The sequence below is a fragment of the Anopheles maculipalpis genome, chromosome 2RL, assembly GCF_943734695.1.
Source record: "Anopheles maculipalpis chromosome 2RL, idAnoMacuDA_375_x, whole genome shotgun sequence".
In the NCBI taxonomy this organism is placed as follows: domain Eukaryota; kingdom Metazoa; phylum Arthropoda; class Insecta; order Diptera; family Culicidae; genus Anopheles; species Anopheles maculipalpis.
This window is the reverse complement of record NC_064871.1, coordinates 72744268-72766658: the sequence shown is the minus strand read 5'-3', so window position 1 is coordinate 72766658 and position 22391 is coordinate 72744268. Positions and strand designations below refer to the sequence as shown.

The 22391-nt window shown below is 43.0% G+C and overlaps 7 protein-coding genes across 7 annotated transcripts in view; 6 read left to right on the top strand and 1 right to left on the bottom strand.

The window, feature by feature from the left end:
- LOC126556137 (GDP-fucose protein O-fucosyltransferase 1) overlaps positions 1-22391 on the top strand; it is a 452711-nt gene that overhangs the window by 151360 nt on the left and 278960 nt on the right. The gene's annotated exons all lie outside the window — the stretch shown is intronic.
- The window catches only part of LOC126556377 (uncharacterized), a 306838-nt gene that overhangs the window by 188565 nt on the left and 95882 nt on the right, over positions 1-22391 (top strand). The gene's annotated exons all lie outside the window — the stretch shown is intronic.
- Positions 1-22391, top strand: part of LOC126556033 (fatty-acid amide hydrolase 2) — a 526247-nt gene that overhangs the window by 421025 nt on the left and 82831 nt on the right. The gene's annotated exons all lie outside the window — the stretch shown is intronic.
- On the bottom strand, positions 1680-2416 carry LOC126556312 (death-associated inhibitor of apoptosis 2-like). Its single transcript, XM_050211557.1, has 2 exons — positions 1858-2416; positions 1680-1783 (listed from the first exon to the last, which is right to left on the bottom strand). Exons 1-2 carry the CDS (start codon positions 2414-2416, stop codon positions 1695-1697), a joined length of 648 nt encoding a protein of 215 aa, XP_050067514.1. The 3' UTR covers positions 1680-1694.
- On the top strand, positions 3034-4394 carry LOC126556169 (ribosomal RNA-processing protein 8). The gene is made up of 4 exons (XM_050211391.1): positions 3034-3114; positions 3182-3801; positions 3881-4117; positions 4181-4394. The coding sequence occupies exons 1-4, from the start codon at positions 3034-3036 to the stop codon at positions 4392-4394; spliced, it is 1152 nt and encodes a 383-aa protein (XP_050067348.1).
- Positions 5516-8263, top strand: LOC126568832 (splicing factor 3A subunit 1). Its single transcript, XM_050225484.1, has 3 exons — positions 5516-5698; positions 5784-8053; positions 8137-8263. The coding sequence occupies exons 1-3, from the start codon at positions 5587-5589 to the stop codon at positions 8236-8238; spliced, it is 2484 nt and encodes an 827-aa protein (XP_050081441.1). The 5' UTR covers positions 5516-5586; the 3' UTR covers positions 8239-8263.
- LOC126567451 (acetyl-CoA acetyltransferase B, mitochondrial) lies at positions 10014-11971 on the top strand. The gene is made up of 3 exons (XM_050223672.1): positions 10014-10034; positions 10200-11419; positions 11674-11971. The coding sequence occupies exons 1-3, from the start codon at positions 10014-10016 to the stop codon at positions 11969-11971; spliced, it is 1539 nt and encodes a 512-aa protein (XP_050079629.1).

The following is a 22391-nucleotide window of genomic DNA, read 5'->3' as shown; positions in this document are numbered from 1 at the left end:
AATTCGCGGTTTTTTTTAAATATTTTGTTTCTTTGTGTTTGAGAGCTTATTTAACGGGTTGAAATATTATAAGATTATACTCAATTTTGTTGATCAGCAGAAAAAAGATTATAAAAGTGAGAAAAAAATGCTTTCTTTATTCATGTACGACGGTGAGGCCGTATTGTTGCGAAAGAGTTACTACTATTCATGAAATTTGTTATACTTTGTCTAGCCACAGGTACGAAAAACTCTCCATACTCACTTGATCTCCTAAATGAATTTTTACCGAAAAAAAAACTAGGTGGCTCAATTGCCCCTATGGCACACTTTTTCCAACTTCCGCTAATGGGTTTAAGCTTTAAAATGTGTTAGTTGTTGTGGTCATGCAAAAGCTGTAAACATCTACTTACTAACAGATGTTCACACAAGAGTAGGTTAGTTGGTTGGATAGTTTATACTAACTTTCGAACAATAGATTTCATTTGCCTCATAAGCGATATCGGAGAATGGATCAAGAGATCTTAGATCTCGCATTAAAGATTTAGGATAATTGATGTTGGAACTCGTCGTTTCATAACTATCTCATAAATGCTCAGCCCGGCTCAGCAATTTTAATATGTACATCTGAACCACAATTTTCGTAACTATTGGGCTCGTTGCATTCCTTAAATGAAACGGCTGAACTAAGGTTCAAATAACATCACAAAGTGGGATTGTTAAGCCTATATTTTTTTTCTGTCCTTTAGAATGTTAAAATGTACACTCCTACTATGTCGAGGCTTTATCACGCTTATATTTGGCTGTCCAACGAAGGGTCTCGTTCCGAGCGTCGCTTGACATCGGTAGGATTCTCCTTTCGCATAAGTACCCGCAAGCTTGGCGCTTACTCATTCTTTTTTTTTCGGCAAAGACCGGCAACAACGCAGCCGGTCTTCAAAAGGTAGGACCAGTGTTTCAAATCCCATCCGTACCGTCCCTTCGTAGCGAGGACTGACTATCAAAATACGGGGTGTGACGAACTATTTTTCGTCGTCTCTCTTGACGTCCACGCGTTAACAGAGGCTTAAAGTCTCTGTAGCGCCTCTCTACTGTATACAAAAAGGGGTTACACTTGTACAAAACTATCATGAATGTGACTTATCTATTTTTTAAAACTATTGCAATTATGCCTAGTAAATAGTTAAAACTATTGCCTAATTCCATCTGTATGAAAAATATGTTGAAATCTGTATTTTTATCTGCGTGGTGAACTGTATTTGTTGAGGATGAAGGAATGGGTCAGGCGCATATGTCCTATTTGAAGACGGGATAGGACACGTTGGTGATGGCTCGGATTCGGTACCTTACCATGAAATTTAAGCAAATTGTCTCGTGGAATGGTGTTAAAAATTAATTGCTTTGACGCACAAATTGATTTAAAAAGGAAGCTCTCAAGATATAAAAACAAGTACCCAAAATAGCTAAATTCTTTACATTAACATCATGGGAATAACAATCATGGGTTCGAGTTCCTAGCAGATCAACACTATTTAGCACTTCGGGGTGCGAATATTACGCAGAGATAGTTTGTGTAAAATGGTTCTTTATTGTCCAAAAGCCCAAGATTTTATATATCACAGGATAATGGAATGTATACGATGGTATCGTTAAATAGAGCCAATCGTTGTTGCATCTATCTTCTTCATAGGTCACTTATCTATCTTCAGTGATCTCTACGAAAGATATGTACGGATACGGCCCGTAATTAAGGCACGACACACCGGGCAGTTGTAGATAGCCGGAGCACACTGCACACATGATACTACAAACATAAATTTAGTTAAAAGGTTATTGGTGAGAGAAATGTAGGTTGATAATAGAAGCATCATTACTCACCCAAATGGCCACAGGGACAAAACACAACACCAACTTCGCGTGTCAAACATATTTTACATTCACGTTCCTCTTTCAACCGATTGTTCTCTTCCTTTAATTGATGTGTTAACTCATTGCTGTGCTGCTGCTGTAGCGGCTGAGAATATGTTCCTCCCAACAGCATAGAACTGCTTGCATTACCAATGTTAGCTCGTTGTTGTGCACTGGTGCTCGCCGCGTCCTCATCTGCTATGATGGCAGCTCCATTCAGCAGCACCTGGCTGATGTAAGTTTCTCCCAGCACTAGCTGCAGAAAGCTGCATCCCGCAAAGCAACGAGCGTGCTCGTGCCACGGATCATCAGTCACTAGCCAATCGCGGAGCCCCCCATCACAGTGAAAACAGCGCACCTCGTCCTCAACGCCCGCATAGTAAAAACCGGCCTCCGCTAATCGTTTCGAATCTTGAACGTGTCCGTAAGTCCAATTTCGAAAGGACCGTAAACGCGAATCCAACGATGCGTACTCCGGCATGTATGGCATCTCTACCTGCTGTATTCCAAGCCCGCTTCCAGTGGACATTGCTCCGTGTATTTTTCGCAAATCAACTCAAGCTAAAATGAACTAAATATTGTTAATTTGCAGCAATAAATTCGCAACTTTCTTTGTTATAGCCATTGATGGGACGCGACACAACACTGGTTGCACTAATCGAAATATTTTACCAAAGGACGTCTTCTAACCGACACGCAGCACATTTTATAGGTACAATATGTAGTTAATCACTTTGTTTTGATTTTCGATTACATTTCTATTTACGTGATGTAAACACAATCGAATGAGAGGTTGGGGCACGCGGAAGCAGTTGACAGCAGATGATTGGAAATATCAAAATAGACGGTAAAATTATTCATTTTGCTGTTTTTGCATGCAATAATCGAGCGAAGAGCAGTCAATCCTCAACAGAAGGTGTTTATAGCGTGCATAATAAATACTTGTTTTAATTATTTAACGACCAATTTAAAAAGGTACGATTTCTCCTGCTGTAGTTGCTTCACATTCCTACTCCCCGCTTACTGCCAAAGCGGCAGACGTGTAAACAAAGCACGTGCGATTTGTTTACATCAAAATCTGGGAAGAAATTTTGCATATTTTGTTGGTCGCTGGTACGCCGCATTCTCCGGACCTCTTGTTCCATAATGAGCAAACTGTTTAGCGAGTGTGAGTGGGAAGATGATTTACCAACAATTGGAACAAATTTCCGATTCTCTAAAAAACGGGTAAGTATTTCACTAATGCTTTCTCAAACATTCGTCAAACCTAATTGTGTCGACTTACCTTTAACAGGAAGACAAAAAGCCGAAAAAAAAGAAAACTGATTTGGCAGAAGCACACCACGTTGAGAATGGGAATCATCAGCAAGAAAATGGTATCCAAAAACCAAACGGATGGTCTGTATTGTTAAAGAATGGTAAAAACAACTCGAAACATGTGAACGATGATGCGGATAATCCATCCAATGCAAAGAACAGCAAGCCGAAAAGCGATAAGAGAAAGGCTGATGACACTGTGGATGTAGTTGGCAACAAAACAGCCACCAAAAAGATTAAATCGAATGAAACAATTAAGGTAACTGAAGCTGCAAAACAAAATGGAAAAGTTACTTCGAAAGGTTCCAATCCAAATACTAATTCCACTGGCAGCCATGAGGAGAAGAAAAAACCTAAATCCTTCAAAAAACCTGGGGAAGGTTGTAGCAATTTGAGAGACAAGCTGGTAGATCGCCTGAAGGGATCCCGGTTCCGTTTCATAAACGAGCAGCTTTACAAAATTCCGGGCAAAGAAGCGAAAAAGCTGTTCCAAGAAGATCCAGCTTCATTCGACGCTTACCACGAAGGTTACCGCCAGCAGGTTGAGCAATGGCCCATGAATCCATTGAACCGTATGATCAAATGCATACTAAAACTGTAAGGCCCGTTCCTCGTACAGATCGGAAATTGGATTAATTATTTGTTTAACGATCTTTTTTCCATATTTTTATTGCAGTCCAAAAGATACAATCGTAGCTGATTTCGGATGTGGCGAAGCCAAATTGGCAGCATCTGTACCGCATAAAGTTTACTCACTGGACTTGATGTCGAACAACAGTAGTGTTATTGCATGCGACATGGCAAACACACCGCTCGAAAGCAATTTCGTGAATGTCGTTATATTTTGCCTCTCGCTTATGGGTACTAATCTAGCCGACTTTTTCCTGGAAGCTAACCGTGTACTGAAAGTTGGGTAAGTGTTTACGATTACGTCTTTCGAAACCAGATCCAATACAATTTAAATTATATTTTTTAGAGGCATCATGAAAATTGCAGAAGTTTCTTCGCGCTTCGATAACGTGAACGTGTTTGTCAGCAATGTACAGCGTTGTGGCTTCAAGTTGGAAAATAAGGATCTAAAGCACAGCTTGTTCTACTTCTTTAATTTTAAGAAGGAGCGTACTGTATTGAAAGGTTCAACCAATACCAAACAGTTTAGCTTGAAGCCATGCTTGTATAAGAAACGCTAGGCAGAAAAAGAAATAATTCGATCAGAGCCATATTCTATCTAGGTTCCTTTAGAATATGGAAAAATACAAGTTCTGATTGGAGAAAAAATCGGACTAATCATTACCTAGTTTTATTATAATAAGATGCATTTGATAGCGACCCTCATGCTCTACTGCTTGCTAAACTTCTTCTTCTTGGCTTAACGACCTTCGAAGGTCATGCCAGCCATCGAAATGGCTTATTAAACTGCCGATACTACGTAGTTGGTTAGTCAGTCCTCACTACGGGGGGACGGTCCGGATGGGATTTGAACCCCGGTCCTGCCGTTTGAAGATCGGCGCCGCTGCCGCCTACACCACCGGGCCTTCCCTGCTAAACTATCAAAGCTGAATCTCGGTTATCTAATTGTTCGAATGGTTTGCCAATTATTTGAAGGACCGACAAGACAGGCAACACTTAGTAAACATATTTCGAGAAGTTTGTCTTGTTCTTCGGGTGTTTCTCCAAGGAGAGACTTAGAACACGTCTACCTCTGTTTGCCTTGTTTGTGAATAATTGTTGTGATGTTCTGCCTTCAGCTTCTTATCTGCAGTATGTGCTGTTGACATCCAAATTTTCCTAACTTTTTTTCCCTGGTTGATTGGGCTTTGTTTCAGAATTTTCTCTCTTTAAGTCCTTCTAAGTGTGCTGTAACTTCCTTTTTATATTCTCATAATCGTCTTTTGTTTAATTTAATTCTGAAACTTCTCTTGGCTGTCAGCAGCAGTGTAGGGATTCAGATACACAGGATTATGTTTTCTGAGGATATAATCACAGGATTATGTTTCATTTCTGAGGATAAACGAATAATAAAACCAAGCATGTTTACAATATTTTCTAAAAACGATAGTCTGTCGCCCAGCCAGAATTATGTTCTACATGTTAAGGCTAGTGTAATTTTGAGTGTTCATTGCAAAAAGTGTTAGTAATTATTGAAATTAAAATAAACAAAATAACAAATAAAACACCTGAAACCGTTCCAATTCAAATTCGAAACCATCCTAGCTGGCAACACTGGTCCCCAGCAATACAATCTGCTGTCAACACTGCTGCCATTCGTCGTCTGACGTTTAACTGTCAGTGTGGGTACGAAGGTGAAAAAAACACACAAGCTTGGCTTTGCGGTGTTTTCCATTGGATATAAGCTCTGAGTTACAGAAAATAGAGAAAAATATGACCGAAGTGCAAAATAATGGTACGGAAAAGGAGGTCGAGGTGGAAAAACCGGCTCCGACCCTGTCCGGGCCGATAGTGGGTATTATTTATCCTCCACCGGAAGTAAGAAGTAAGTAACTCTCTTGCCGCTATATGCTGTTTTGAGCGTTTCCTTGCCCCAGCAACTAACGAATGCGCACCCATTTGCTGTGTAGATATCGTCGACAAGACGGCCAGTTTCGTGGCCCGTAATGGTCCGGAGTTCGAAAGTCGCATCCGACAAAATGAGCTCGGAAACCCAAAGTTTAACTTTCTCAGTCCCGGCGATCCGTACCATGCGTACTACCAGCACAAGGTGCAGGAAATACGCGAAGGTCGGTCGGACAGTGTGGCCGGTGCCGCAGGTTCGGCGGCTGCTCCGGGTGGAGCGTTGCAAAAGATGCAGGTACCCAGTGCAACGCAACAGAAGCAACAAGAGCTGCTGAAAGCCGTCACGGAGCAGCAGTTCGTGCCAAAAGATCCGCCACCAGAGTTTGAGTTTATTGCCGATCCGCCCTCGATTTCGGCACTGGATCTGGATATCGTCAAACTGACGGCCCAGTTTGTCGCCCGCAATGGTCGGCTGTTTCTTACCAATCTGATGAACCGCGAGCAACGAAACTGTCAGTTTGATTTTCTACGACCGCAGCACTCGCTCTTCCAGTACTTTACCAAGCTGCTGGAGCAGTACACGAAGATTCTGGTGCCACCGAAAGATTTGATGAACAAGTTGAAGGTGGAAAGTGCACCGGGCCGAAGCAGCATGAACGTGGTGCTGGAGCAGGTAAAGTATCGGGCCAACTGGATGAAGCACCAGGAAATGCAAAGCCGGCGGGAGGAAGAGAAAGTGGAGCGGGAGCGTATTGCGTACGCTCAGATCGATTGGCATGACTTTGTGGTGGTTGAGGTGGTAGACTACCAACCGTACGAGTCGGGCAACTTTCCACCACCGACGACACCGGACGAGGTTGGTGCGCGTGTTCTGATGGAGGAGCGCATGAACGAGGAGGATCACGACATCGAAATGCAGATCGAGTCGGACAATGACGATAGTGAGGAGGAGCCGCATCGTGGTGGCCCGGAGAGCAATGGGCAGGTAAAGTTATCGCAGATGGAAAATCTCGTCGGCAAACAGCAGAAGGATAATACACAGGTACAAGACATGGATGAATCGTCCAGCTCGGGCGATGAGGATGGTGATCGCACTAAATCCCTGCCGGCCCCAGTTGCGCCACCAACACACGACAAGGTCATCGTGAAGAAGTACGATCCGAAGCAATCGCAAAAGGTACAGAAACCGGTTCCGGCGGCCACAGACGATTATCTCATCTCGCCCATTACGGGTGAAAAGATCCCGGCGGCTAAGGTGGCGGAACATATGCGCATCGGTTTGCTTGATCCGCGCTGGGTCGAGCAGCGGGACAAACACATCGAGAAGGTGGCACAGGAAAATGTGTACGCACCGGGTGCTGCAATCGAGGCCAGTCTGAAGCAGCTGGCCGAACGACGTACCGATATTTTCGGTGTCGGTGACGAGGAAGCGGCCATCGGTAAAAAACTGGGCGAGGAAGAACCGCGCAAGGACGATCGTGTCACTTGGGACGGACACACGTCGAGCGTGGAGGCGGCTACAAGGGCGGCCCGTGCAAACATTACGCTTGAAGCACAGATACACCAGATACACAAGGTGAAGGGACTGATACCGGACGAGGAGAAGGAAAAGATAGGGCCGAAACCGATTCCCGGCACGATGTCCTCCGTGTCGAAGTCCAACCTACAGCAGCAGCAGCAGCAGCATCAGCAACATCAGCAACATCATCAGCAACATCAGCAGCAACATCAGCAACATCATCAGCAACAGCAACATCATCAGCAGCATCATCAGCACCAGCATCATCACCATCATCAGCACCAACAGCAGCAACAAAATCCGCAGCTTGCCCAGATGCAATCCCAGAAAGGAATGCCCCAGATGCCACCACACCCTATCCCCCCACCGGTACCGCCGATGATGATGATGGCCATGGGACCGCCACCGTTCGCCGTTGGCTCGTACGTGCCACCGTTGGCACCACACGCCGCCCCACAAATGGCGCCGGGTGGTGGTGGTGCTGGTGTCGGTGGTGCACCAGTTGTCCCCGATGTACCGATGCAGCAGCAGGTCGGAGGTCACGATATTGCACCGTCGATGGATGAACCACCGAGCAAAAAGTCCCGTACCGAAGATAATCTGATCGAGGAGAGCGTATTCCTGCAGCGGCACAGTTCGGCCGGACCGATCACCGTACAGGTGCAGTGTCCAACCATGACCGAGAAGAATGACTGGAAGCTAAATGGGCAGATTATTTCGCTGTCGGTCAATCTGACCGACACGATCAGCTCGGTAAAGGCGAAGGTACAGACGGAAACGGGTATGCCGCCAGCGAAGCAGAAAATTTTCTACGATGTAAGTGTGATTTGCCAGTCCTGGCGGGAGCGTCCGAACGATTGTCCATTAATCTTTCCTATTTGTGTGTGTGTGTGTTTTAGGGTATGTTCTTCAAGGATAACAACACCATCGCCTACTACAATTTGCTCAACGGTGTAACGGTCGCATTGCAACTGAAGGAGCGTGGTGGACGAAAAAAGTAAGCGTGGCACTTGAAGCATTTTGGCGTATAGAAATCGATCAGCAGTCGAGACGGCAGAGAAAAGTCGCAAGTGTGGCATTGGGGATATATAACCAGCCAGGTATTGAATTGCATACTTGTAGAACATTAAATTTTGGCTCGAGTTGCGACTTGCCTCGGTGGCAACACATTAATTAATTAATGTTACAAAACCTATTGTTTATAGCAATTTATTCGACACGGAAATAAGTTCATCTTGTACTCGCGAATCGGGTCCGTTCAATATTTTCCTCCTCGGGAATGTATCCGCATTAGCATTATTACCACAACCAACAAACCCGCAAGAGATGCAGAGATGTTAAAATACATGTGTTTTTTATCTTGAAAACAAAAAAATTCACAATTCTTAAGCCAATAAGACATTTCTCTTGTTTGTTAACATGCAAAATAATCTATCTAGAATTAATGTACCAATTATGAAACTGTTAGTGTAGCATTTTCACGAAAATAACATTGGTGACGAAATCGCTTGATCCGATATTTACAAACAAGGATGCAAAATGACACGATGTGGTGTTATGTACATGTTTTGTGTTCCAGGAGTTTGTAATTAGATTTAGCTGTATATTAAAATATGGTACCAAAACTTTGTTATTTCCATTTATTGCTTTCAGAAAAAATAACCATGTACATCGACCAATTTTGTAGATCAAATCCCCATAAAAATACTACGCAATTTGCCAGCAGCAGATAATTGGTTCAAGTCAGTTATTCTGCAACAGTTGTGCTATTTTTCAAATTGATTTTTAGCATCCGTAAACGATAAAATTCCATACGATTTCAGCTTATACGATTCATAAATGAAGTTTTTTACACCATTTGTCATCAATATGGTAAAAGACTCGAGAAGACCCAGCCTCTAGAATATTTTTTTGTGCAGCACTGTAAGATGTCAATTATATTGGACCGTGTATTTTCGGTGTGGACAAAACTCGTTTGGTAAATACTATGTGTATTATTGCTTATAACATTATTAGAACATTAGAACGTGAAGCAACGAAACATGGTTTTTCATAAGTGCCTAGCCCTCCAAAATGTTCCACTTTTATTTAACAGTACTGGTAGTCTAAGCCCAGGAAGGTTCCAAAGAATATGTTTCAAGGTCCAAGGGCTATCATATCGGCCGTGATAATCCACCTTCAACCGACCGAAGACGCCTAGAAGCATCCTGAGGTTAAAACTGAAGCTCATGGTGGAAAGAAAAAGAATCTAATTTTTACCATGGAGAAAGATAGTAGAACACACGTGCTGATGGTGATGGTAACAGAAAATATGTGAACTTGGTTTATTCAGTAAACTATTAGTTTCAGCTCATTTTTATAACCATAGGCTACGTTGTTTTATGTGTCATAACATATCCCAAAACATTTAGGCGTATTGCGCATAGTGCCGATTGGAGCGTAAATTAAGGCAAATGTTAAGCAATAGACGCCGTAACTTACTTGAACTTATTTTCTTATTTAGTGGTTTTAAACCCGAATTTGCTTCATTTCCCTTTCATACTTTTCATGCAATAAATAAAACCAAAAAATCTAATTCGAAAAATGTACGAGTCTGCCAACCCTGGCCACAATACTGCTGCCACATTGTAGAGAATGCCACAGCGCGCTTCAAGAGCACAGTCGCCTTGGTAACACACACTAGCGCGAAACGGCGAATTAAGCCTAATCAATCCCGGTAGGAACGAAATCCCGTGATTCCGTGTCGCAATTGTCGTCCAAATTCGCAACAACAAAAATGGTGCTAAAGCTTGCAAAGGTAAGTTTCGGCCTGATGGTTTCCGGCACCGGATTGCGTGATTTGCGTGTTCGTTGCTATGCGGCATAGAGTGCGCATTGTTCTAAGTGTTGTGGAGTTCATATTTATGTAATCGCCGACACTCCTCAAATCCCCGGGGGGCGGTTGTTATCATGCTCGTTCTAGTTCGCTAGCCGTACCATCGGTGGACGTGCCCACTACTCGACAGCCGGCAAGAGACACGAGGTGGTGATCGTTGCTGCTACCCGCACTCCGATCGGAAGCTTCCAGAGTAGCTTGTCCTCGCTGTCGGCTACCCAGCTCGGTGCCGTTGCCGTGGAGGCAGCCGTCAAGCAGGCCGGTATCGGGAAGGAGGATGTGCAGGAGGTGTACATCGGGAATGTTTGTGCGGCCGGACTAGGGCAGGCACCGGCACGCCAAGCTGTCATCTTTGCCGGATTGCCAAAATCGACCATCTGCACCACGGTCAACAAGGTGTGTTCGTCGGGCATGAAGAGTGTAATGCTCGGGGCACAAACGCTCATGCTTGGCCAGCAGGAGGTGATCGTGGCCGGCGGTATGGAGTCGATGTCGAATGTGCCGTACTATCTGAAGCGCGGCAGCACACCGTACGGAGGCGTTAATCTGATCGACGGGATCGTGTTCGACGGGCTGACGGATGTGTACAACAAGTTTCACATGGGCAACTGTGCGGAGAACACGGCCAAGCAGATGGGTATTACGCGCAAGGATCAGGACGAGTTTGCCATCAACAGCTACAAGCGAAGTGCGGCTGCCTGGAGTTCGAAGGCGTTCGAGGCGGAAATCACGCCGGTGCGCATCGCCGGCAAACGGGGCAAACCGGACACAGTGGTGGCGGAAGACGAAGAGTACAAGCGGGTCAATTTCGAAAAGTTCGGCCAGCTGGGAACCGTGTTCCAGCGGGAGAACGGTACAGTTACGGCAGGGAATGCTTCCACGCTGAACGATGGTGCGTCGGCCGTTGTGCTGATGACGGTCGAGGCGGCCGAGCGGTTCAAGTGCAAACCGTTGGCTCGCATAGTCGGATTTGCCGATGCCGAAACGGATCCGATCGATTTCCCGATCGCACCGGCACTGGCTGTACCGAAGCTGCTGCAACAGACCGGAGTGCGCAAGGAGGATGTGGCAATGTGGGAGATAAATGAAGCATTCTCACTGGTGGTCGTGGCCAATCAGCGCAAGCTGGACGTCGATCCGGCAAAGGTGAACGTGCACGGTGGTGCGGTTTCGCTGGGCCACCCGATTGGCATGTCCGGTGCACGGTTGGTTACCCATCTGACGCACGCCCTGAAACCGGGCCAGATTGGTTGTGCCTCGATTTGCAATGGTGGTGGTGGTGCGTCTTCAATCCTGATCGAAAAGCTGTAAGCCTTCCTTGTTTTAATTCTGTTTTGCCCTGCCCTATCTGTCTTCTGGGGGGAAATGGTTGTTTTTTATGTGAACGGGTTCTTCAAAAGTGCATTTATTAGAATAGGATCCCCCCCCCCCCCCTCATATCCCGTAAAGATGATCCAATCAAAAGGGAACGATATATTTTTGCTATGCTGCAAGCGTTTTTTAAATTCAATAAAATTGAAATCCACATTGGTTTTCTCGTTTTTTTTGTTTTATTTTCCAGCGCGAATCCGGTCGCATACGAGACCGCGGGAAAGCCGTTACTAACGCTGTACACCCACGATCATTGTACACTCTGCGATGAGCTGGTTGAGCAGCTTGAGGCACAATTTTCAGGCCGCTATGTACTGCAGAAGGTTGACATAACGAGCAAAGAAAACATCCGGTTTCTACGCCTGTATCGTTACGATATTCCGGTGCTGTTTCTCAACGGTCAGTATTTGTGTATGCATCGTTTGAATGCAGATTTGCTGCATAGACGGTTGGAGGAGCTGGAATTGTCCTATGTAAATAAGAATTAAGGTACAATAATGTGCAGAAATAAGTAAAAAAATTGTTTAAAAAAATCGAATTGGAACCGATGTTTTGCTTTGCAGGAATGAATTTGAAACCAAGGATTGATTGTGTATCGTAATGCGGTTATCTAGTATTTTTGTTGTTGAAACGAGCTTGAACAGTTGTATGATTATTGCTTAATTTTTGTATGTTGCAGAAGTATAAATACATTGAAAAAAAAACCAAAATATTAAACAATTATTAATCAGGAAGCAATTTATTCCGAGGGATAGGAATGTGTTACAACAAGACATCCTGCCCTATCATAGGACACTTCTCAACTAGGAGCTGTAAACGCTTGCCCGTCAAATGTGTTTTGATTTTTGTACGTCAACGAACAAAAGGCAACAAAAAATTCCCATCGCAGTCAGCTTGCCAGTTTGTTCATGCGCGCTCAAATGCGTTCGAACGTCCGTCGGTGCAGAACTCAGTGTAAAAATTAAATCGTGTGTCTGTGCGTTCAAATTCGTTCTTGTTTATTGTTTTTGTGCATGTTTCTCATTCCATTCTTGTCCATATCCCGGGAGAAGGACGAACGGGTGTAAATTAGTGTATATGTGCGTGTGTGCGGTTGAGACACTTGATAGCGCCTTTGAAAATAACGAGCATTTGCGTGATTCGTTGACCAACAACAACAACGCCGAACGGGGTGGCGGGCTGGTGCGAATATTGATCCGGGTGTGCAAAATCGCGTCACACATCCTTCTCTTCGCAAAGGCACATCGATGTGGCACCGCCGTTAAAACCTGCAAACATGATCAGCGCAATAGTTTCGCGTTTAGTGATGTGAGTGTAATTGTATGCATAAGAATGTGTGATGTGTGTGTGTGTGTTTTTTTGTTGTTGTTGCATAAAATGCGGGAAGTCCATTTCGATTTAAAGTTGGGCGCTGGATATGTGACGACCCGTGTTTAGTCAATGCTGTTTCTCAAGGTTTAGCGACGAGCGAGCAAAACAACCAAACCGAGTGTGAACCTTCAGACGGGGTTCGTCCTTTATAAAAAATGGAATGCCTTATACGGGATAGTACGGCTGGACAGAGATTGCAGTATGGCACACCGAAGGAGACGAGTTGGCGAGTAGTGTTAGTCATCATCAACCTGGTCTGGGCAGCCGAGAAAAATCGATCCTTGTACAGAGCAACCTGTGATTGTCTTACATCCCGCAATGGATCACCTAGGAGATGTGAAGAGAAGCTGAGAGTGAAAGAGAGTAAGAATGAAAAGCAATACGCTAATCATTGCATCCGTATCCTGGAGCTCAGCTGTTCAAAACTCATCCAAAACACAATGCAAATGGCAGAAAACACATTGGTGAGGCGTACAAATCTGATGAAAAAATTGTTTTCAACACTTTGATCTAAAGGGAAAACATTTTTCCAAAACATGTATCATGCATGGACAAAGGACTACGGTTCGTCACGTTTCGACACGCTTTGCTGGCTCAAAATTAACAACACGCTGAAAAAGAACCGTAAATGCCCTTATATTCATGCGTGTGTCCATCGTGATGTAATTCGTCGTTACGTTTGGCAACAGCCTACGCCTCTACCTGACTGGAACGGTACAGAGAGCAAAAAAAGTGTAAACTGTGCACTGTTTATGTGAGCTTTTGTTGTTGTTGTTTTCTTTCTTTTTCAAGCAAGTCGCCCTTTTTTACGTCATTCTTGGTTGGGAAAGTTGGTATGGAAATGGCCAAACCGGAGTCGGAGAGAGTTCTGAACAATTGTTATGACGGTTGTCAGGTGCAACTGTGACGGAACAGGGGTGTCTTTCCTTTGTTTCGTCACTGGATGTTTTTGTTTTTGGTTCGGCATCCAAGCAGGTGTGCAGAACCAACACCCGTATTACGTTAAATCTAATCTTATATCTAGCATTTTACAATTCTCCCAATTTATATGCTATATGGATGGTAGACATTTCCTTTTCCCTGAGATTAAGTGCACCTTATCCCGGGTGAGCTTGGCTGTGGTTGATTTGGCGGCCAGGTATCCTTCTGATGTTGTAGTCCTCTCTGATTGCAGGGCTACTACAACTTTGTGAAGCTACAGTAGCATCTAACTCACGCACTCTGCCAACAGTAAGGCCGACAGTCACAACGTCACGGCGACCCTGACACATACAAAAAGTATGGAGCTGAAATCCACAATAACGTGTTGTAAGGTTACTACATCATCGAACCCAAACATTCCGCCAATGGGGCAGAACAGCAGGCAGATATCCATGCTATCGTATCCCAGGACATCGCACGTCTGGGATCTGCCAGGGATCTTCCTGAAGCCCGAACGGCTGCTAAGAGCTCGGATCTAGCCGCATCGAGATCCACGCATGACCAGAGGATATGGTCAATGTTGCTACAACAGCAAACCTTGGAGTCGGCGCTGTCTATATGTTGAGGATGTGTATTCATCGCATAGTGGTTCGACATAAATCGCGATACCATGCGAATGGACGCTACCGAGAGCCTCAGAAAAAAGAAGAAGTAGCGAAACCCTGTGGCGAGATGAAATGCTGGAACCTCCGGGAGATCATCCTCATGCAACATGCTCCGCCAGCGGGCCATATACACGGGGTGCAGAGACACTCGTAATGGGGGAATAGTCCTCTCAAAAATGAGACCATCAGAACTGCACCTACTTTGGCTCAGGAATCGGCTTTTTCTTTGCCAGGGATCCCGCAATGAGCAGGCAGTCATGACATTCGGAATGCTTTATCAAATAAAGAGCTTAGAATGAATGCCTTGACAGATTTCAATGCTTCGACAGCACACATACTGATCCGGAGGATTCGCGCGCGGAGCAACCAGCTCAGCTGGCATGGCTGGCTAATCTTGTGGAAGGCTTCGATGCATGTGTTAAATACATCGAATTCCGTACCCGCCTCCGATTCGTCTGTATAGTGCTGCTTAAGGGTTTAGATGGCCATACTTATCCACAAAAAATGCTGGGAACTCCAGCTCCTCCAGCGAAGATCATTTGGAATGGTTGCACTTTGTGTTCTGTCGCATGTAGGTGTCTAAACCTCTAGTGGTAAAAGGGCTTGCCTGTAAAGATACAAAATTATGAAATAAATTAATGATTTTGCATTTAGAGCCTACCTCCAGTAGTGATTTGAAGTTTTAAATCTCTCGAAGGTGAAGCGATAGCTACTAAAAATGCAATTCTGATGGCATCCCTTGATTTCATACTGCCCAGCGCAATCCTAAGAAAACGATATTGAATTCGTTTCAGTTTCAGTATAAGCGTCTTGTCGTCGCAGAAGCTCTGATGGATGTGCACCCTACTAGAACTCAGTGACTATTCGGAGAAAATTGTTTTCCTTTGGCACTCTTTTTTGCCAGTTGTTCTACATTGCCTTAAGGTGCAATTTGGCGCGAGGCAAGACTCTATATCATTAATATAACAATTGTACTTTATGGGGCTCAAAGAGGATCCTCATGGAAGTCCGATGTAACTGATCTGTCTTGCTTTAACCAGACCCATATCCCACGAAAAGAGATTCGCCATTGCTGAATAATATCAGTTCCCGGAGCAAGCAATAGTACGACGCTGTTACGGCAGAATCACTAACACTTTATTTGAAGATGCAATGTATAATCAATGAGATAGTTACACTATTTTTTTTTCTCCGACGGCCCAACGATCACGTTGATCGCGCATCGGATATATTTAACATCAAACGTAGCAAGATCACTGTGATAGCGATTCCCCAGGCCTGTGTCGCCTGTACATGATGCGCAATAGTATGGTGAAAAATGGTGGCCGACATGTGCGGTCAAAGCTGTATTATCAATTAGAAGCATTGCACTCCGTATGGGCAGCCCTGAATGTAGTTGCTAGTTAGATGTTAATCGAGGCCAGACTGGTTGTCGCCAGGAGTTTGGTTTTTGCTTGGTAGGATGTCAGCTGTTTACCATAGCAATTCTGCATCGGTTACCAGCGGTGTGTTTTATGTTCAACAGGTAATGAACTGTAATATCACTGATCTCCAACTTTTGGGAAAAACATGTTTATATTGTACATCTTACAACAGTTAAGGCTACGCTGGCAAAAAATTCAATTTCTCGACGCGTTATCCAATAAGACAGGAAAGCATTGGCCCAGGATTCCTTATCCATGTTTGTTGCTCCCATAACCAGCTGACTTGGTTCTCTGGTCTCTTGCACAATATAGTGCCAATACACACAAACACAAAACGTTCGCTCGCCATCAAGGCTTCTACCGTTTACGGGCAAAACGAGTTCATTATTGATTTTCGCTTCTCTTGGTCGGCTTCATTCGCGTCTTCTTTGTTCCGCGACTAGCACCCTCGCTCCGCGGAAGCTGGTTATGCTGAGTAAGAGAAGAGGGAGACGAGGTGAGCTGTTGAATCACCTTAAGCACGGTTGCATTTAGAAGGTTCATACTACATCCATCCTCATTGCGTATGTTCGTAACATAGAGCGTATCGATGCTGTTCCATCAGCTGATTATGGCGGGGAGTAAACGTATGAATGAGATATAGACCCTTCGGAGGAATCTACCCAGACATGAAGGAAGTTAATCGTTCGTTACGGCACCTTGAGCGCAAGTCAAGTTCGTACCGGGCTTGTCGTCGTATGTGGATGTTTCTTTGCAACAGAATCTTCGCGTAACCTTCCACGACTCTTTCCGGACAGTACTTTTGTACCTTTATACTGGCGTAGGTTGGCTCAAGATCAGCCAGACGAAGAACGCGTAAGAGCAACCGACTGGAACACGAACCTCACTTTGCAAAGGTCGTCTTTTGGGATAAACCTGTGTCTTCTTGGTGCAGTAAGGAAGGTGTGTGCATATGTCCGTTTAGCTGTAGCTCTAGGTGAATGTGGGGGACCGTTTCAATTTGCCACTAATTGAAATGACTCTTTGCACGGGCGTAGAATTGAAGACGTGGCGACGTGTTTGTCCGTCTGGTAAAGTGGATGAATGAGGCCACTTGCTAGAGTCCATTGAACGATGATGATTTCATATGCTTGCAACTGTGGCCCTGGTAGGCAAGGTGGTGTTGACCACAGCACAGCTTCAATGGAAATGAATGGTGTGCCTATTTGGTGCAGTGCTTGTTGTTGGCTTTGATTATGCTTCTGTTTGATGGCGTTTTATGATCAGTGCGTAATTTTTCCTAAAATATCCTACGTCCATTTCATTGCGGGGTTGAATCTGTTGGCGAAACTTGAATGTTTCCCTTTTGTTCCACACAAATGATGGCTATTAATTATGGTTTCACTTCCTCACCATATAGAGAGAAATAATGTCATAGCGTTTGGCTTCAACGTCCTTAAAATTCCCATTTTATTAACCGCCCGCAGGCCTTGCGTGCGCTGCGCACAAAGTGAAACGAGTTTTGTCCGTTTTATTTTTGTCCAAAACCCGAAAAATCGTTCCTTCGTTAAATTCGCTCTCAACAATCACGAAAAAAAAAAAAACGATATTCATGGTTCGACGAGAGGCTTCAAACATCACAGTGGTCGATGTTTGTTTCTGATTCCCACGTGGCTCACTTTACTTCCCAACGTGGACGTTTGCCACGTTTGCGAAGGCACACCTTTTATAGGCACTTGCTACAATAATCCCAAAAGGCCCTCCTGTCTACGGCGAAACCCTTTCAAGCGTAACAGCGTAACATTTCCGCAAAGTAGCATCGAAACATAATTTCCTGCTCCGATCGTGCGTGACATTCTGGGCGCGATCGTGTTCTGTTTGGTTCAATGGTTCGAATGAACCGAAAACCCTTATTCGTTTCAAGTTCACGATCACATGCCGTGTGCCGCGCTGGTGGGAAGGTGTATCAGTTGTTTGACCCTTAAGTCTCGTGCTGCTTAATGCGTGGTGTACATTAGTTTCAAACTTGTTTCTCGTTCGCTCCGAAGGACAACGTTGGTTTCGTGGGTTTGAATAACGATTTATTATGTGCCTAAAACAGTCACTCCGTGTATAAGATGCGTTAAGTATTATTTACTGTAATCGTTTAAGTTTTCTATTTATTAAAAGTAAAAGTCTTAATGTGTATGCGCTTATCGACTAAGTTGAGCACTCTATCAAGAGTTAATTTATAGCTTAACTTTATTGTACGATATGTCATTTGTTTGACTTCTGCTTTAGGTCCTTGGACTAAATTGGTTCTTTAAAAAAGTCAAATTATACCTAAACTTCTTACGGTGGCCTAGTATTCTAGCAATTCATTGCACTATCTTCATTGCCTTTTGTATCATGTCTTGTGAAATTTGTTGTAAAATATTAATAGATCTTTTGTTTCTTCGCCTTAAACAGTCGAGAAACTGTGGTATTGAAGACTATTTAGTTTGCGATTTCCTTGGTTGGAGATCATGTTCCGATTCGAGTTTTAGAGTACCATCCTAATCATTACCCATAGCCAATTCGCTTTTAAACATATTCTTCAATGTAAATGTAATATAAGCGAGAACATCTAATGCGGACCAGGTCTTACAAGAACCACAGCAAACACGATGAGTAAAAATTTACGGTCAGCTGTCTTCGTCGTTCCAAACCTTGGGCAACATTACACTGATTTTTTTTTTAAATTCATAATCAATATTACTTCTCAATATCGTATTGTATGCCAATCAGCTCAGCAATTTACTTATACAATCCTTGAACGCAGCTATACGAACACTTGTTTAATAAGAATAAAACATAAATTAGATATAGCTTTAGAGAGAGCTTAAATTTATATTCTAATAATTCGTAACGATTAGTATAACAGATGTTTTGAACTTTTTTGTGCAATTTTATATACAATTTATCAATTTTTTTGGCACATGTTAAATTCCCCCATGTAACATACAAACATTTGAAAAAAAAAAATACTTTTCTCGGTAAATCTTGAGGTTTTCGTTTAAAATACATCTAGCTTCTTCTTCTTCTACTTGGCTCAACGACCTTCTAGGTCACGCCGGCCATCAAAATGATTTACTAGACTTGCCAATACTACGTAATTGGATAGTCGGCCCGTCACTCAATAAATTTACTTCAATTATTCTATCAAAAGTCTCAAGTTACGAATTTTTCATATCTTGATTTTTAATATTTTTTATAACGCATGTATTCATTCCATCTTCGATTCCATGTCCTAAGGTTTTGTGTAACAAATGGTCAAAATACGTGTTTATATTGCAGTTGTGACACTCATAAGATATTCAATTAGTGAATAAGCGTAGAAAAAATAGCTAAATTCGAATACACATCCACATGAATGTGAAAAGTCGGAAACATACTGTAGAATTTATACAAAACACTTTTCACGAAGGTTAAAAGGGTAAAGGGGATTGGAAAAATATAGTAAAATTCATAAGACTGCCAGAACGTCTAAGGCACTCCCTAAATTTCGAAACTTTTATTTGCCTTTTGATAAAAGTTTCGAAATTTAGGGAGTGTGCTCCCTAATTTAAAGTTAAGTGTGCTTTTGTATCTGTTCTTCATGGAAGGTGCCCCACCGATTCTGGTAGTGTTATGATTTTTGTTTTATTTTTTCCACTATTGTCTATCTTTTTAAATTTCTTAAAAGAGCATTGTCTTCATTTTAAAGTAAGTTTCTGATTATTGCTACGCATGTGAAGCAATGTGTGTCATATTTTAAACGAATTTTCTATAAAAATCTTTTTTTTTTGGTTAGAGTATGACGGCTTTGCGCCGTAATGTAATTTATTGTAAGTTTTATGAGTATCAAGTCTACAATACAATTGCGTATCTGGAAATATTGTTGACGAGGCCTTATGATGTACAAAAAATCGAATGAATAAATGTGATATAAAAAATATTAAGAATCAAAATGCGAATAAACCGTATCTTTATTATAAAAAAACCAAAGCCAAAGGCCTTAAATAAAATAAATAAAACATATACATGTACTTTAACATGTATGTACTTTAACACAGGACATCTTATTTCTTTTGATTGCTTGATTATTAAGTGCCATTTTCCGCTTTTTTCGTAATGTGAAGCCAGTATTTTGATTGGTCGTTCCCTGAGAGAATTCTTTTTGCGGCTTTTATTTTATTTGCAGTTAGGTTGGTACTTTTGTACCACATTTCAAAGTTTCAATTCTTTCAGGAACTTTGTGACTTTTTTTCCTCTACCATTAATCGTTTTCTCGTACCATCTCTCCGTACGTACGGCCTTTATCGCGATTAAATTCCATTCTTATTCGATTCGTCGAAACATCCACTAGATAAGTCATATGTTCATCAAGATTCATATTTTTCTTGAAAACCTTTCAACTTGAACATAAACATGCTCCGGATGCGTTTGAGCATGTCACACAACGACACCAAGGAATTGTTAGCTCTGCATGAGATGTTTGGTGCGGACGTTGTCTTTTTTTTAAGTTTCCGAATTATTCTGATACGTTTCCTTTCGTTTTTCATTTCATCAAAGCAGTGTAGACTGCTTTGATTCCAGACTTTAGAGCATGACTGCTGTCATTCATAGCCAAATATTATTGAATTAGACGAATATTAAAATCGTTGGTTGACCTGCTCGGCAATCTTGTCGATCAGTGCCAGTTCGACCAGCTACTTCTCATTCGTTACACTCGGCCCCTAAAAACGAATGGTACCTTCATATTTCTTTTTTTATGTGTCTAGAATGTTTGGTTAGTTTCCGAAGTAACCAAACATTCTGGCAGCTACAGTTTCAGCCACAGCAAAGCAAAAACCCTTGATACTCCTAGAGCGAAGAGAAAAAGTACAGAAGAATCCGTTCGATAGGGTAAACATGCGCGATTGAATTTTTAATTTATGTATATCTGCTCGTGAGTGTTGTATATGATGGGGCTCGCCCCGGGGGAAGTAAGCAGCCATCCGGCACGAGTCGAAGCACAATGCTCTGACACAAGAACGCTGCCCATTTGGGTGGCACACAAAGACAACACGTGGTAAACACACACGCGGGAAGGGGGGAACACGCACTATGATGACGAGTTTATTGGCCCGCCGTTCGGGTAAGCGTTCGACGGTGACGACAATTTGTAAACAAAAACAGACACAGACCATCTTTGCCGGCCGGCGATTCACTTTGGCTGTTGTGTAGTGTCGCCGCCGCCGTTGCAGCCCCTGTTGATCGTTTCCGGAAGGGAGTTTAACATACCAAAACAAAAAGGTTACCTTTCCGAAAGAACCACACTGCCGGTGCGTGTCTGTCATTAGTTTAGTCAACGTACCTCCGGAAATACCGTTGCATGTTGGTTGAAAAAAATGACCGCGTGATACGCGTTTGTATGTGTGTAGGAGGGATTTATTGGGTTGAAATAGAAACGAAACTTTCGAGTGGGCGGAAGCGAAGGTGGCCTAATTTTTGCTAATGAGTATACCAATGACCTAATTTCAATAAATTAGTTAAACTATGTTAAATAGGTGTAAAATTCAAGTAAAAAATGTTGTTGCTTTATATAGATACGCTTTATCATTGATCTTTATCGTTTATGCTTGAACACGGCCCAGTGGTGATGTGACAATGGTGCCGGTCTTCATACGGCAGGACCGGGGTTCAAATCCCCGTCTCCCTCCGTAAAGAGGCTGCTTTACTTATCGAACTATCCAACTACGTGATATCGGCAAGTCTCTCTAGTAAGCCATTCGATGGCCGGGTGTGATCTAGTAAAAAGAGATCGTTAAGCCAAGCAGAAGAAGACGGAATCCTTAGGTAACAGAAATCAATGCTCTTATCATCAGTCCCTTCCAATAAAATCGGACGAAGCAATTAACTTTTAAACATTTAGATTTTCCTTTGCATGTTTTTTATGTACACTTCATTTTTCAACCCGGTGTAGTGTGTTCGCATCGCATCAACGTTGATTTATATCCTCAGCGGTTTTCTACTACAAAACGGAACACACTAAAGCGTTACTCGGACGCTGCTTAATCTATGTACACAAAAGATACAAGCCGCGGGTTTGTTGATGTTGGGTAACGAGCGTTTTCCATGCTTGCTCCATGAACATGCCAAAATAAACACATTTTCAATAAATTGCGTAAGTCCTCCTCCCCCACGTGCCATTTATTATCATCCGTGTGGTGCTGAGCAAAGCTGGCGCCTAAAAACGAACGAATCTACGATTACATTCGTTTTCGTTGATTGTATGGTAAGGAGAAAACTCTCTCCACTCTCCATTTCGGTTTTCAAAGAATTAAATGCAAAAGTGTGTCGAGAAATTGGAGAAGACTTTAAGCAGGGTGGCATCACTGAATTGCAGAAAATGGGAGAAAAAAAAACCGTTTAATGGTTTCGATTTCAAGAGAGAAACAGCAGACGACGCTTTGTCGGTGATACATAATTATGTGTGCATTTTCCATACATTTTTTCTTCGTGCTGGGTATATTTAATTGTACACATGTCTGAAGCGTTGAATCATC

Bases quoted from the DNA above. Each gene is read 5' to 3' on its own strand.
- LOC126556169 (XM_050211391.1), top strand. From the start codon at position 3,034: ATGAGCAAACTGTTTAGCGAGTGTGAGTGGGAAGATGATTTACCAACA. The intron at 3,115-3,181 runs GTAAGTATTTCA...TACCTTTAACAG, and splicing joins TCCGATTCTCTAAAAAACGG to GAAGACAAAAAGCCGAAAAA. The intron at 4,118-4,180 runs GTAAGTGTTTAC...TATATTTTTTAG, and splicing joins AACCGTGTACTGAAAGTTGG to AGGCATCATGAAAATTGCAG.
- LOC126567451 (XM_050223672.1), top strand. From the start codon at position 10,014: ATGGTGCTAAAGCTTGCAAAG. The intron at 10,035-10,199 runs GTAAGTTTCGGC...TGCTCGTTCTAG, and splicing joins TGGTGCTAAAGCTTGCAAAG to TTCGCTAGCCGTACCATCGG. The intron at 11,420-11,673 runs GTAAGCCTTCCT...TTTATTTTCCAG, and splicing joins TCAATCCTGATCGAAAAGCT to CGCGAATCCGGTCGCATACG.
- LOC126556312 (XM_050211557.1), bottom strand. From the start codon at position 2,416: ATGTCCACTGGAAGCGGGCTTGGAATACAGCAGGTAGAGATGCCATAC. The intron at 1,784-1,857 runs GTGAGTAATGAT...TTATGTTTGTAG, and splicing joins TTGTCCCTGTGGCCATTTGG to TATCATGTGTGCAGTGTGCT.
- LOC126568832 (XM_050225484.1), top strand. From the start codon at position 5,587: ATGACCGAAGTGCAAAATAATGGTACGGAAAAGGAGGTCGAGGTGGAA. The intron at 5,699-5,783 runs GTAAGTAACTCT...TTTGCTGTGTAG, and splicing joins TCCTCCACCGGAAGTAAGAA to ATATCGTCGACAAGACGGCC. The intron at 8,054-8,136 runs GTAAGTGTGATT...TGTGTGTTTTAG, and splicing joins AGCAGAAAATTTTCTACGAT to GGTATGTTCTTCAAGGATAA.